This window comes from Balaenoptera borealis (assembly GCF_965194805.1).
Source record: "Balaenoptera borealis genome assembly, chromosome: 7".
Classification (NCBI taxonomy): domain Eukaryota; kingdom Metazoa; phylum Chordata; class Mammalia; order Artiodactyla; family Balaenopteridae; genus Balaenoptera; species Balaenoptera borealis.
In genome coordinates this window covers 51,108,290-51,123,415 of record NC_138864.1, presented here as the reverse complement: position 1 = coordinate 51,123,415, position 15,126 = coordinate 51,108,290, and the positions used below count along the sequence as shown (strand labels likewise).

The 15,126-nt window shown below is 35.9% G+C and overlaps 1 protein-coding gene and 1 long non-coding RNA gene across 4 annotated transcripts in view; one reads left to right on the top strand and one right to left on the bottom strand.

Moving 5' to 3' along the window:
• LOC309631832 overlaps positions 1–15,126 on the bottom strand; it is a 552,519-nt gene that overhangs the window by 77,692 nt on the left and 459,701 nt on the right. The window lies entirely within an intron of this gene.
• Positions 1–15,126, top strand: part of SEMA3D (semaphorin 3D) — a 209,716-nt gene that overhangs the window by 161,066 nt on the left and 33,524 nt on the right. For all 3 annotated transcript variants that reach the window (XM_082398303.1, XM_082398302.1, XM_082398301.1), the window contains 3 exons: positions 1,077–1,191; positions 2,376–2,445; positions 5,456–5,600. In XM_082398303.1, the coding sequence (XP_082254429.1) occupies positions 1,077–1,191; positions 2,376–2,445; positions 5,456–5,600 (330 nt within the window). The remainder of the gene's footprint in view (positions 1–1,076; positions 1,192–2,375; positions 2,446–5,455; positions 5,601–15,126) is intronic.

The window sequence follows — 15,126 nt, the reverse complement described above, 5'->3', positions numbered from 1 at the left end:
TCTATTTCTGCCCTGCAAACTGGTTCCTCTGTACCATATTTCTAGGTTCCACATATATGCGTTAATATACGATATTTGTTTTTCTCTTTCTGACTTACTTCACTCTGTATGACAGTCTCTAGATCCATCCACGTCCCTAAAAATGACCCAATTTCGTTCCTTTTTATGGCTGAGTAATATTCCATTGTATATATGTACCACACCTTCTTTATCCATTCATCTGTCGATGGGCATTTAGGTTGCTTCCATGACCTGGCTATTGTAAATAGTGCTGCAATGAACACTGGCGTGCATGTGCATGACTTATTTATTTTATAACTGGAAGTTTGTACCTTTTGACCCCCTTCCCCCATTTCACTAACCTCCCACTAAAGAACATGTTTAAGGAAATATTTCAGAATAAAATAGTGTGGAAAAACATCAATTAGTATTTAAAACAAGATTATTTTTATATGTATACTATTATGTGTATGTTTATGTTGCCTTGTGTTTAATTAGTAGGGTACTAAATTTGGAAAAGACTGTTTTTAGGTCTATACCAAGGCATATTTCTAAAGTATGCAAATAATTCATCTAAATCATATGCATAATGTACAAATCAGTGGTAACACTTTTTTAACACAAGTTGCCTGGCCTTTGCTAAGCACTTGACAAAAATTTTCCATTTAATAATCAAAATAGCCATATTTCAAGGCATTAATCATATTTTGTCAATGAGAAAACAGAGACTTGAAGAATTAAATAATCTTTTGTAAGTCATAGAGCAAAACTTGGCAGAAACGGGAGTCGATTCCAAGCCTGCCTTATTTACTGTTGGCTTGCACGCATCTGCTCATTCAGCAGAGCTATGGTGTTTACATTGCACATTTAACTGTGAGAAAAGCATTTAATTTTGAAGGACAAAACTGCCTTTTCCCTCCTTCGAAAATTCAAGGACTTAAATATGCAAGCTCTCTGTCTTTGTAAAAGCAATGACATTAATAAGACACTGCCTATGCTAACCACCAGTTTTAGTTGGTGATAGAATCATGTTGGTAAATCTGTATCTTTATTTTGTTTTCTTTTTTTTTTCCCAGAATGATGTAGGAGGACAACGCAGCCTGATAAACAAATGGACCACTTTTCTCAAGGCCAGACTGATTTGCTCAATTCCTGGAAGTGATGGGGCAGATACTCATTTTGATGAGCTTCGTAAGTCACGTTTCTTTTTTCTTAAAAAAGTCTTACTAATTAAGTAATTCAGCATTTAATTTATTTTAGCCCCAAATGCCTGATTATAAAGCCCAGGACAGCTTGCAGGAGTGGTGCTTACTAAGTTCTCACACGCAAAGAACTTGGAGGTGCTCTAGGTCTGGGTGTTCATCGTAACGAAGAAATTCCCCTTTTGTGAGTGTCCTCAAAGTTATGAGGGGAACAAAACTGCAGCAAGAGACAGAAAGATACTAGCTCTGGGACTACAAAGCCCATCCATTCTTCATGTGGTCTTTTATTTGGAAGGAGCCACTGGCTATAGGTAGCAAGAACTTGGGTTCCTTATTCTGTAGATGCCCTCTGCTGGAGAGCCCTGGAGATCTGGTGAACTCTGTCGCTCTGACTTGTTAATGAAAAGGATACTCTGAGAAGCGTTAGATTCTTCTCTTTTGTTTCCCCTTTTTACTCCTTTCAAAAATTCTAGAAGGAATTTTTCAGCTGTAAATAAAGTTAGTATCATTAGCTTTTACTTTTTGAACTTTTTTTTGGTTTTGCCATGCAGTGTAAAAATGATGATATCATTGAATGATTTGTGTCAGTATTGTATTTACAGTATTAAATTATATATTCAGTATTCATGGATGATTTCTTATGCTGTATATAAGCATGCTCACCTGTTAAATGATATTTTAAAGAATATTATTTACATATACTTTAGTATCAGTGTTGCACAAGTAATTACACAATACCACACAAGGAATGAACTAGTCTAGCTATATTCATATTATTACCAAATAGGTAATTGAATTACTAACAAGTTGACACAATTACAGGACAACACTTTTTTAACACTGGAGGGTAAAAATAACCTGTTTTTAGTTTCTGTTCTATATGAAATCACATACTCCTAATTGCAAACAGTCATGGAGATTATCAAGTGAACCATCCCATTTATAGGTGATTGAAGTAAACACCTTTGAGGGTGAATGTTCAATTCAGTGTCACACAGCTAGTGAGAACTTGTCTTTTCCCCTTAATTTCTTATGTCATAGTGTAATGACTTTCACTGTTATCTTAATTTTGTATACTGTTTAGAGTCTCAGGAATATTTCATTACTAAAGAAAAAGCAAACGTGATACTGAAAAATACAAATGTAGATTCATTATTTTTTTCCCATTAATAGAAGACATTTACTTACTCCCCACAAGAGATGAAAGAAATCCTGTAGTATATGGAGTCTTTACCACAACCAGGTAAGTTAAAAAAAAAATGCCTGTAATCCTTCTAGAGAATTGTTGTATCTATGTAAGAAAATACTTATATGTTCTTTTTGTCCCTTCCTTTTGTGTGAAGAAACACACATTTAAAACATTTTACTTTTTCATTTATTGTTTCCTAGAAATCTTTTAATATCAGTACATAAAAATGTCTCTGTTCTCTTTACACCAGCAAAGTATCCCCTATATGGATTAACACAATTTATTTAACTAGTCCTCTCTACCTAGGCATTTGCGTCGTTTCCAGTCCTTTGCTAGTACACATAATGCTTCAATGACTAACCTTGTACATACACTATTGCCTGTAGGAGCAAGTATATCTGTGAGCTAAATTCCTAGACTACAATTACTGGATACAAGGGCACATACATATGTTAATCATAATAAATAGGTTGAGCTGCATGACAGAGAAGTAATACCAACAAAATACATGTCTTAGTCTTTGTCTAGGCTGTAATCATGAGATGACACTCTTGACTTTTAAAATGTCTTCACATGCTCTTATTTGCACTTCCCCATTACTCTGCAAAGATAGGAGTGTGACTGTTATTATCACCATATCATCACTGCTCTACTGACTTAGGCAAAGGAAGTTTGCATTACATGTACTTGTCCAAAGAAGAGTAGCCAATTAGTGGTAATACTGGGATTAGGACTAAAAGTATCTTCCTAATTTCTACGCCTGTATTCTTGTCTTCTTTCTGAGTAATACTGTCCTGTACTTGTCACTGAGGCTCTGTGACTTCCTTAAAAGTTGTCCTAGCAGCCACGAAGCTTTCTCAAAGAATATTTGGACCCCCACTTAATCTTATTTAATATTAATTTTATTGAATTCATTAACTTACATTTGACTCTGTTCCAAGTGCACTTTTATTCTTGTTACCTACGACTGCCTGTGTTACATTCTTTGAAATACTTTTCACTTTTTCCATAGCACTGCTGTCGGTCGTTATCAATGTATACTGCTATCAGTATTGGAGGAATTGGCAGTATTGGCATTAGTATTAGACAAATGGTCTTACTGCCTCCTTTTGAATAAATTATTAAAATATTTTGTGGGAAAATTATAATTTATTTTCTGAGATATTACTGTCATTTAGTTCACAGTACCTTATGGATAAAGTCAAATGTACTATTGGTTCAGAATATATCAAAAACAAAATACTATTTGGTTAATTATAAAATTAGAGTGGAAATATTTAAATATGAGACTAGAGAAAATATCCTAAGAAGCTGCTATTTTGAACTCCATGTTTCTGCTAATTTATATCTGAACTAAAAAGGTGCAGGAAGAGCACGTGCCTGTAGTTACTCAAGTCAAGTATCTCAGCCCTGGTTCTCTTGGCATCTTTCCATTCACAGAATTTTCTTTAAAGTCACTGTGTGTTTCACACACAAGACATAGATGTGTGCCAGAGAAATGTAGCCCCAAGATAGTTCTCTTTTTCTCTTATTGAGTTTTTGCCCACCCAGAGTGTGAAGTTACAAGTCAGCTCTTTGTTCTTGGTGCACTTTGTTATTTTATTTTTAATGCTGCCCTGAAGACTGTGGTAATGTCAGGATGCAAGTCACATCCTTGGTCCAATGAGAAGATGTAATTAATCTGCAATAACACCATGATGCATCGTTCCTTTAAAGCAGGTCATATGATTTTTATGGGGCCATCATTTCCCTACCTAGCAGCCAGTTTTCTCCCGGCTGCCTATTTAACATCAGTTCCTGATGCTTCGCATTAATGTCATTCCAAGAATGATTAATGATTGAGTTACTTATGTTAGTGAATCCTAAACTCATTTGTGTAGTGCTAAGTCTCTTAGAGTGTAAAGTGTGATCTTGTTTTTAAGAACAGGAATCACTGAAAATTTTAGATTCAGAGAAAATGCCTTTTAATTTCTGGAAATAAACCAAGATGAGGGCTTCCCTGGTGGCACAGTGGTTGAGAATCTGCCTGCCAATGCAGGGGACACGGGTTCGAGCCCTGGTCTGGGAAGATCCCACATGCCGCGGAGCAACTGGGCCCGTGAGCCACAACTACAGAGCCTGCGCGACCGGAGCCTGTGCTCCGCCACAAGAGAGGCCGCGATAGTGAGAGGCCCGCGCACCGCGATGAAGAGTGGCCCCCGCTTGCCGCAACTAGAGAAAGCCCTCGCACAGAAACGAAGACCCAACACAGCCAAAAATAAATAAATAAAATTAAAAAAAAAAAAAAACCAAGATGAAATATCTGATGCTGCTGCTAACAATTTTCATCATTAGTTTGCAAAAATTTGTTGAATTCCCATGGAGCTTTGCTGCCTCTTAATTGGATGTGCCCCCTTCCTGTGTAATCATGATTAATTTTAAGCATCAGATAAGTTATATACATAAACTCAGAAATTCAAAAAGGAGCAAAAAGATTATTTCAGTGTTTTTAAAATTAATAAAAATTATATGAGGAAATCATTAATAGCCAGTATTTATGGACATTCATTCACTTTAAGAAAACAGATAAATATTTATTGTTTACATATCTAAATATTCCTTTTTTTAAAAAGTAGGTAATGTAACTTCTGATTGTGTAAGTTCTTTAGAAGGCATTATGCTATAATAACGTCAAATAAAATTCAAGAGCGTGTGAATAAATATAATACTCTTTCCTGCATATTCCTGTCTATCCTCCAGTTTTTCCAGGTAATTCCTATTTGTCCATCAGGTGTCAATTTAGATGCTACCTACTCCCGGAAAACTTACCAGACAGCCTTGTATTGGGTACCCATCTGTGTGCTTGCTTAGTTTACTATAATTACCTGTAATATAAGTGTTATCAAAACTTATTCAGGATTACTTGGCTGTAAGCTCCTTGAGGACATACACACATTTTGTCTGCCGCACCTGTCAGATAGAATGTCCCGAATAAATGTGTCCACAGCACCTGGTTATAGCATGTGCTCAGAGAATGTCCACTGAATGGACCAGTGAATGACTGAATCATGTTGCTTTCTTTCAGCTCCATCTTCAAAGGCTCTGCTGTGTGTGTGTATAGCATGGCCGACATCAGAGCAGTTTTTAATGGTCCATATGCACATAAGGAAAGTGCAGATCATCGTTGGGTGCAGTATGATGGAAGAATTCCTTATCCCCGACCTGGTACAGTATGTATCCATGCTTAATAATCCAAGTATTTTAAGTCCATATTCTCTTCCTAATCCTAGTATAATAAACTATGCTATTCACCACAGCAACATGCACTGTGGTTTTAAAATAACTGTTTATTTACAGTGATGTGTTAGTATGTCTGACCTTCACTGGAACTTAACATTTTTCGTTTGAGTAAGAATTTTAAATACTACAGGAAACGACGGGCTATATCGTAAGGAGCAGACAGACTATGCTGAGAATATAGTGTTTATCCTCAACATGTCTATAGAATCGTCAAAATGAGTTAGTATCTAGAATGACAAATATTCCAAGTTAGAAGGAAATGCTAGTAAGTATTTATTCATCACATACAGCTCTGCATGTAGTTAAGAGTCATCTAGTCCCCACTTCTACCTTAAAAAGACGACATCAGTTGTTCATTTAAATGATCTGTTCTCTTGTTCTGCATTTATCTTTTCTTTATTATGTTGCACCTTGGAATTATATGCATATTTTAGATGTGGGAAAGACATAGAAAGCTCTGAGTCCAAAATTCTATTCAGATAGCATAAATCATGTTTAGAGCAGAAATGAAACAGGTAAGAAATGTGTTTTAGAGTTTCTGCATCTGTTTTTTTTTTTTTTTTTTTAAAGCACTTTTCTTTTTTATAGCTACTTTATTTATTTATTTATTTATTTTATTTTTGGATGTATTGGTTCTTCGGTTCATGCGAGGGCTTTCTCTAGTTGAGGCAAGTGGGGGCCACTCTTCACCGCGGTGCGGGGACCGCTCTTCATCGCGGTGCGCGGGCCTTTCACTATCGCGGCCCCTCCCGTCGCGGGGCACAGGCTCCAGACGCGCAGGCTCAGTAGTTGTGGCTCACGGGCCCAGTTGCTCCGCGGCATGTGGGATCTTCCCAGACCAGGGCTCGAACCCGTGTCCCCTGCATTAGCAGGCAAATTCTCAACCACTGCGCCACCAGGGAAGCCCCTCTGCATCTGTTTTGAAAAAAACTTTGCAATTTAAAATCTGTATGTGCATTATAAATGGAAGGTTTTTGTTCTGTTGATGTGATTAAAACAGTTTGTTATTTAAATATTTTAGAATTAGTTAATTGGCCTAATATAAAGGTAAAATGCCTCTTTTAAAAAATTAGGATTCATTATGAATATTTCTACCAAGAGCTCAAAACAGTCATCAAAATCCCAGAAAAATCACTGATGTAACCCATCTAATTCTACTGAGTTTTATCTTATGTTTGTTCTTGAAGAGAAAACAGCTGGTAGCCAGGCTTTCTGAATTCTCTTTTCATCTTCCTGTTACGTAACCTAATTAAATTGGGGAACCACACTTTACAACCATGTCTATTTTCCCTTTTGTAATTCCTCAATATGTTTCAGGGATGTTTCTGAACTGATTATGGGATAATCTCAACTTTGGTGGAAAAAACTTTCTGCAAGTAATATTATGATTTTCAATATTCACTTTTTAATTTTCTTTGAACATCAAAGCTGTCCTTGCTTGTTCTGTTATTTCTTTAAACAGTAACATAGGGTGTAGGTACTCTTCTAAAGGCTTTATAAATCTTAATGTAATCTTTATAATGATTCTATAAAGCAAATGCTATTATTATTAATGCCATTTTACAGATGAGCTATCTCAGGCACAGGTAAGTGCAGTAACTTGCCCATGGTCACAAAGCTAGTGAGTGATGCAACTGAGTTTTAAACCCAGGTATCTTGTTGGTAGAGTCCAAGCTCTGAGCCCTTGTACTTTGACACTACATTAAAAACTTTTTATGTTGAATTATATCTATTTTTCCCTTCCATGGAAGATCTTTTACTGAATATACATAGTATATGTAATGATTATATATGTGAAGGTTGTTTGAGTTTTTTTTGTTTGTTTTTTGTTTTTTGTTTGAGGAGGATGGTAAAATTTCAGAGGGCTCTCTAGCTGGGGAAATTTTACCATACTAGGATTCTGGGGTTAAATGTCAGAGACTGTCATACTCTGAGTTGTTTCTACATATGTTTATTCTCAAAAATAAAGACTGTGACCATTCAGGCCATTAAAAACAAATCTTTAATTATCTGGATGTTACAGGAGAAAGAATTTGGGACTGAAATTACCCACATTCATTACAGAAAATTATTTCCCTACCTATATACAGCAGTTGATTCTTATAATACTAGGAAGTTGATTATCAAAATGACCACCTGCCGATACATCCAGATCGCATCTGGCAGTGTAGGCTGGAGGTACTGCAGAGGTGGCAGCTGTCACCACTTCCCTGCTCCTCCCTGAGAGACCTGTGAATGTCATGGGAGCCTAAAGGCAACTCGCACCTTACATGACTCTGCTCAGAAGCACATGGGCACTTCTCTGATATGTGACCCCCGAATAGTAAAACATACATGTCAGTGAGGAGGGTTTTCATCATTGAGGAAAGAAGCACCTCCTTATGTTAAACAGAGCAGCCTTTGCTGTTGGAGTACTCAAAATACAAAGTGTTTACACTGTAGATATTTTCTTGAAGAGTTCAGAATTATCTAGGGAATAAGTTGTATCCAAACTACCAAAAATACTTTTTTTCTTTTTAATAATTTAGATAAAAGGAAAAATATCATCAGGCATAAGGAAGTGCTGTTTAACAAATTTATTCTTTTATCCCTTCTAAACATCATTATTTTCCTATGCTTTTGTAAATGTGTAAACACATTCGCATCTGAAGCTAAGCTTTGCGAATTATGCCTCGTAACTAATCTTTAATCCGTAGCCCATACTCACGCCACTGTTGGTAACTGAGACAGAAAGACAAAGTCTCCCTTAGGAAGACTCTGTTAGAACACTCTCTTTGATCAGGTACATTATGTTCTTTTATAGAATTTAGGGAAAGAAAAATATATCCTAGTTACTGTCAGGGATTTTAACTTTGGGTTTATTTATTTATTTATTTGGCTGTGTTGGGTCTTCGTTTCTGTGCGAGGGCTTTCTCTAGTTGCGGCGAGCGGGGCCCACTCTTCATCACGGTGCGCGGGCCTCTCACTATCGCGGCCTCTCTTGTTGCGGAGCACAGGCTCCAGACGCGCAGGCTCAGTAGTTGTGGCTCACGGGCCTAGTTGCTCCGCGGCATGTGGGATCTTCCCAGACCAGGGCTCGAACCCGTGTACGCTGCATTGGCAGGCGGATTCTCAACCACTGCGCCACCAGGGAAGCCCTGTCAGGGATTATTTATCTTGCTTTATAGTTTCAGTTAAAAGCGGCATTCTTTCTTGTTCTGAACTAAACTCAGATTGTGTCTACACTGGTTTTAGATGGGGAGCAACCAGATAAGCCAGTTTAAAAAAATTTATTTATGTAAAATAATATTACTGAGATATTTAAAAATTTTTTTTATTTACCATCTTTTTCCAATTGATTCTCTGTAAGAATAGTGATAACCACTCCCCCTGAAAGGTTTGCAAGAGTATCGAGAAAGCTACCGTAACTAAAGGGTATCAGTTATTTTGAAGTAACTAGCTACTTTTGTACTCTCTTTGAAATCTGTGACCACGTTTGAAAATGTCTAAAATCGTATGTAAATTTGTAACCTTTTGCTTCCTTAATTCTTTATTTATGTTTTCAGTGATATCTTACCTTTTAGTTGCATACAATGATTAGTCAGATTTTCCACATTATATTTTATATTTGGAGGGCTGGTGCTGAAGTTAGGAATATCATCTATCTGATATGAAAATCTGCTACACAAATAAGCTTTTCATAAACTAAGGTTACCATTTAAATAACTCTGTCATTTAATCATTGAAATTATATTTCATAGTGTATCAAGTAATGACTCTTGTTAAGTTTGAGAATCTAAGAACCGGAATGGATGAGAGACACTGCATAATCCACTCTCACTTTACAGAGGAGGAAACTTATGCCCAGAATAATAATTTTCTCAATATCATATCACCAAACACGGCAGAGTGAATAGGGATGTTGAAGTTTTCTGACCAGTCTTTTTTCCTTTATTCTTTGATATTCTCTAATACTCACCTATCCCCTAAATTCACCTGATTAATATGCTACTGAATGCTCTACCTAAAATTAACTGCATTTATTTTTATACATTCTCCTGACATACTTGCGCATTTGTTTTTTTTTTTTTAAGCAGCCTAATTGTAGTAATTTTTGTTTAAGTGAAGCTATGAGTCTTATTTTCTACAAACCTCCAGCTCAGAAATTTTAGTCAAAAACCATTATTGAACCCATCTTATGATCCAGACACAGTAATAAGGGCTCATGTTATCCATACATTCTTACAGACAACTTAATGGTGTAGATATTATTATCCCAATTTTATGGATAAGAAAAAGCCCAATGAACCTAAATGTCCATCAACAGATGAATGGATATAGAAGATGTGGGATTTATGTTATATGTATCGTGGAATATTACTTAGCCATAAAAAATGAAATAATGCCATTTGCAGCAACATGGATGGACCTAGAGATTATAATCCTAAGTGAAGTAAATCAGAGAAAGACAAATATCATATGATAACACTTGCATGTGGAATCTAAAAAAATGATACAAATGAACTTATTTACAAAACAGAAATAGACTCACAGGCATAGAAAACAAATTTATAGTTACCAAAAGGGAAAGAGGGGGGAGGAATAAATTAGGAGTTTGGTTTAACACACTACTATATATAAAATAGATAAACAATAAGGTGCTATTGTATAGCATACGGAACTATATTCAATATCTTGTAATAACCTATAATGGATTCTGAAAAAAGAATATATATATATATATGTTAATATAAATGAATCTCTTTGCTCTACACCGGAAACAAACACAACATTGTAAATTAACTATTCTTCAATTTAAAAAAATAAATAGAAAAAGCCAATGAGGGTAAGCACATGCTCATGGTCTCATAGTTTTTAAAGTGGTGAGACTAGGATTAAATTTAGAGCCATATAACTCCAAATCAAATGCCATTAACCCCCATGCTATTCTGCCTTCAAAGTGATAAAATCAAACAACCAAACAGAACCTTACATTGTTTCTCCAGAGATCAGTCTGTTCTCTACAAAAATAATAGTGAAGTGTTGAAGCCTTATTGCACTTGTCATTTCTTTTATTGTAATTCAGGGGAACACATCTTACTTTAATCAAAGCATTGCTGAATAATTTGCTTTCTATGAAATGTCAGGATCTTTACTCTAAAAGCCACTTTCCACTTACGTTAAATATTTTAAATAGATTATTTTAAAAACCACCTTTGCACTTACATTTTCTCATCCATGTTGCTATTAAGGTTGAATTCTAAGTTGTTCCTCCAGCAGTGCCTTCTGTTGACATTATCACTCCGGTAAATAAACATTAGAACTTTCTGTGTGCCATAGCTACTTAATTTTTTTAGTTTGACAGACTTCTGTACTTCCTGTGATAAAAAGTCAAACCTAAACTCCTAGCCTTACAATGATATCACTACTCTACAATGTTAATAAGCCTGGAAATTCAAGAATGCACAAGATTCACTTAACAGAATTCCTTCACTTCAAGTGATTCTTCTGCCCTCTGGTGTCCAAACAGAGTCTCTGAACAAATTATATTTCGTTCAGATGGGCCTTACTGAACTGCTGGGTCTTGGTAATAAGTTCCAAGTGAAATGCAGTATGGAAGAATCTACCATACAATGAGTGATAACAGGTCAGATAGAGAAACCAAACTGAGATCAGGCAAAAAAATCTAGGGAAGATTTGTAAAGGCAGAAGATTTTATTTTTGATATTTGATTTATTATTAAAAATTTACTCTGTAGTTTCATTCTGTGTTGATAAGGAGTTTTTATGATTTATGCATAAATGTAAATATTAATACATGTTTACTTGAAAGTGAGCTTCAGTTTTTAAACTATTCTCTTATCAGAAAGGTGAGAAGAAAGGACTTCTTGAAAAAAATTTATTGTGGTAAGGACACTTATCGTGAGATCTACTATCTATCCCTTATTATCTACAGGCTGTAATGTTGTATAGCAGCTCTCTAGAACTTACCCAGTGTAACTGAAATTTTATACCCACTGATTGATGACTTCCCATTTTCCACTCCCCCAAGGCCCTGGCAACCACGGTTCTATTTTCTGCTTCTATGAGTTTGACTGTGTTTTATATATATACACATAAGTGGAATTAAGCAGTTTTTGTCCTTCATGGCTGACTTATTTTACTTAGTGTATTGTCCTCTGGGTTTAACTATGTTGTCACAAGTGGTAGGGTTTCCTTTCTTTCAAGACTGAATAATATTCCACTATATGTATAGACACTTTTTAAAATCCATTCATCAGTCAGTGAACATTTAGGTTGTTTCCACATATGGTATGAAGGGTTGTCAAAAAATTAAAAAGTAGAATTACCATATGATCCAGCAATCCTACTTCTGGATATCTGTCCAAATGGATTGAAATTGGGATCTTGAAGAGAGATTAGCACTCCCATGTTCATTTGCAGCACTATTCACAATGGCCAAAATGTGCAGTTTTTGAAGTTAAAACATTAAAGAAATGTATGTTTCACTGCTCCTGAATCATTTTCCCATAGTTTTTTTTTTTTTTTTTTTTTTAATTATTTTTTTTTTATTTATGGCTGTGTTGGGTCTTTGTTTCCGTGCGAGGGCTTTCCCTAGTTGCGGCAAGCGGGGGCCACTCTTCATCGCGGTGCGCGGGCCTCTCACTATCGCGGCCTCTCTTGTTGCGGAGCACAGGCTCCAGACGCGCAGGCTCAGTAGTTGTGGCTCACGGGCCCAGTTGCTCCGCGGCATGTGGGATCTTCCCAGACCAGGGCTCGAACCCGTGTCCCCTGCATTGGCAGGCAGACTCTCAACCACTGCGCCACCAGGGAAGCCCTTCCCATAGTTTTTAAACAATTTCTAAACCTCTAATTTTGTAAAAATAACAATTCATTTTTAAATTCCATTTCCTCCCAAATAGTTACTGCTTTTACTGTTAAATGTGTCACCTTTACTTTTAAAGATCCAAACTTACACATGAATTTCCCAACTAAGCCTTCATTTTTTGGTAGGGAGCAAAAAGAGGTAGTTATCGGTACTGCTTTTTAATTTCATAACTTGTTTTTACTATGTATATACTGGTGAATGATAAATGCATTAAAATTCTCATTAATAGCTTAAACAACAGCAAAACACATTCTTTTTGTGTGTATAGGTATTAGAAAGAGGTGATGCAAATGGCGACTCTGAGAATACCTGAGAATGGTGACTCTGAGAATTCCTTGGTTCAAACATTTGAAGCAAAGCAAATAGTTCAAGGAACACCATAATATGGTGAAAAGCATCCTTGACTGTATACTAAAGACATGATCTCTTACCCCAGCTCTGCCTCTTACACTGTCTGACACTGGACACATTGAATACATATGCTCATTTTCAGCTAGAACTTCCTAATTGTTTTTGTTGTTGTTGCTTTTCTTTTGTTTCCTGTTAAGTCACATAAACTACCAAAACCACTAAGCTAGCCTCCTTCTTCATGTTTATTGACCTTCCATGATGTATATCTGAGTATAGATAATATGCTCTTGTCCTTTTAGTGAGAAAAAGAGAAAAATACTGAAATGTCCTGTGAAAACTAAGAGTTGTTTAATCTCAAGTAATCCCTGAAAAAACATCTCCCCTCTCCAATTCTATTTTAGGAATTCAGATCTTTAGAAAAAATTAAAATCCTTTTTCTGAAGTCACATTCATATATTAATCAGATCCTTGATTTAACTGACCCACTACAAAGACAATGTTAAGTGATTTTTCAGCTACCATTATATGTAAAGTAATGAAATCTCATCCTTTCTATAACATTTCAAGTCTTCGTCTAAACAAGAAGCCCCACCGTGTACAATTCCTCACATGGGTTTTTCCTCTAGAGTAAATGAAAAATAAAGGTAAATAGATTCCCCTCTTTGCAATAGAGGCTTTACGGTCCCTTCTCTGCTCTGAGATAAAATCTCCCAAACTGTGATGTGGATGAGGTTATGCCTAACAGTCCTTATTTACTTCCCACCAAATTATTAAACTTTCTAACACGTAAAAGACAGTTAAAAATAATGACAAAATTCTTTTCCAGGGCCACTGGAAACTTCATCCTACCAAAAATTCTGTCATGGACCAGCTGTGGGTCCTGGCATATCCACCTGTTCCAGAAAAGCGTTTTTTCCTCTGACATATCTAAGCATCACAGCCTTCATTGCGATTGACTTATGATTTTGCTACAAAAAAAGAGCAAATCCTGGAGATATTGTATCATATCATAGGATAATAATACATAATGACAATAACTCAATTCTTATAGCAGACTGGATATATGCAATGGTACTTCACTTCAAACTAGAATGACTGCTGAGAAATTCCAACTTTTACCTTGGCCCAGGTCCTCAACAGCAGGGGTTTGAAATAAAACATGAAATTCATGAGTTCCAAAACTCTTCGGACACCCTGTTTTCTCTTCCTGATCTACCTAAAATATTTGGCTTGAGTAATGACATATTCCTGTAACACACTTTTTATAGAGCTGATGATTCTTAGAATTGTATGTCTTCATGAATCCCCTAAATTAGATCTGAGTTGTAACCTAGACTGGCCCCATTAAGTAAGGATTTTCTTGATTATATTTCTAGAAAAAAAGACGTTTTAAGATTGATTCAAAGATAAGGGTGCAAAAAGAAAGAGAGTCCAAAAGTCGTATCCTAAACTTCCTTTTGATTTGTATAGTGTTAGACTGTGAGAGATCCAAATGGGATGGAAAAAAATAATGGAAGAATTCCCTCACAGTGTCACACTGTCTTCTTATTTATGCATCTGAAGAATATGTCTAAAATTTCATTGGTGTTTCTTTTGTTTCAACTAAAGTTCCTAATTAATTTAAAGTATATGGAAATCTTTGGGAAAATCTCATTTTACATATTACTAGCTCATAGATGCCTCTCTATCATATTAAATTTACGGGGTTTTTTTTCCCCCAACATTTGTTCACTGCATGGCTTTCCACTTATTGGATAGGATATCTTTAATTCTAACCCTTCTAGGTTTTTCTTTTTCATTCTAGAAAGGAGAAGCAGAGGCAAGACTAGAATCTGGGCCTCCTGACTCCAAGTTCCTAAGGGTGTATGACAAAACATCTCTACCATTTTCCTTTAACTGTATATAGGCTATGTTTCTCGGAAATGGTGAAAGGCAGCTGATTCAAATAACAAATCAATCTCTTCAACTGGCTTTCAGCTTTCTTTTCCATAGGGCCAACATGCACTTTTAAAATGAGGTTCTCCAAATCCCAGGCTACTTACTCCAATTCAATCATGTTTTCATTTTTCTGGTATAGAAATTCTTCTAAAAAAAGGAGAAGCTTCAAAAAAAGATAGATTTACCTGTATATTATATCTCCGGCCCTTCTATCTCATATTGAATATAGCATCTTTCTTTGCCCATATATGTTATAAACTGGCTCTTAGAGGAATAAGGGGGATAGGATGGCACCTATTA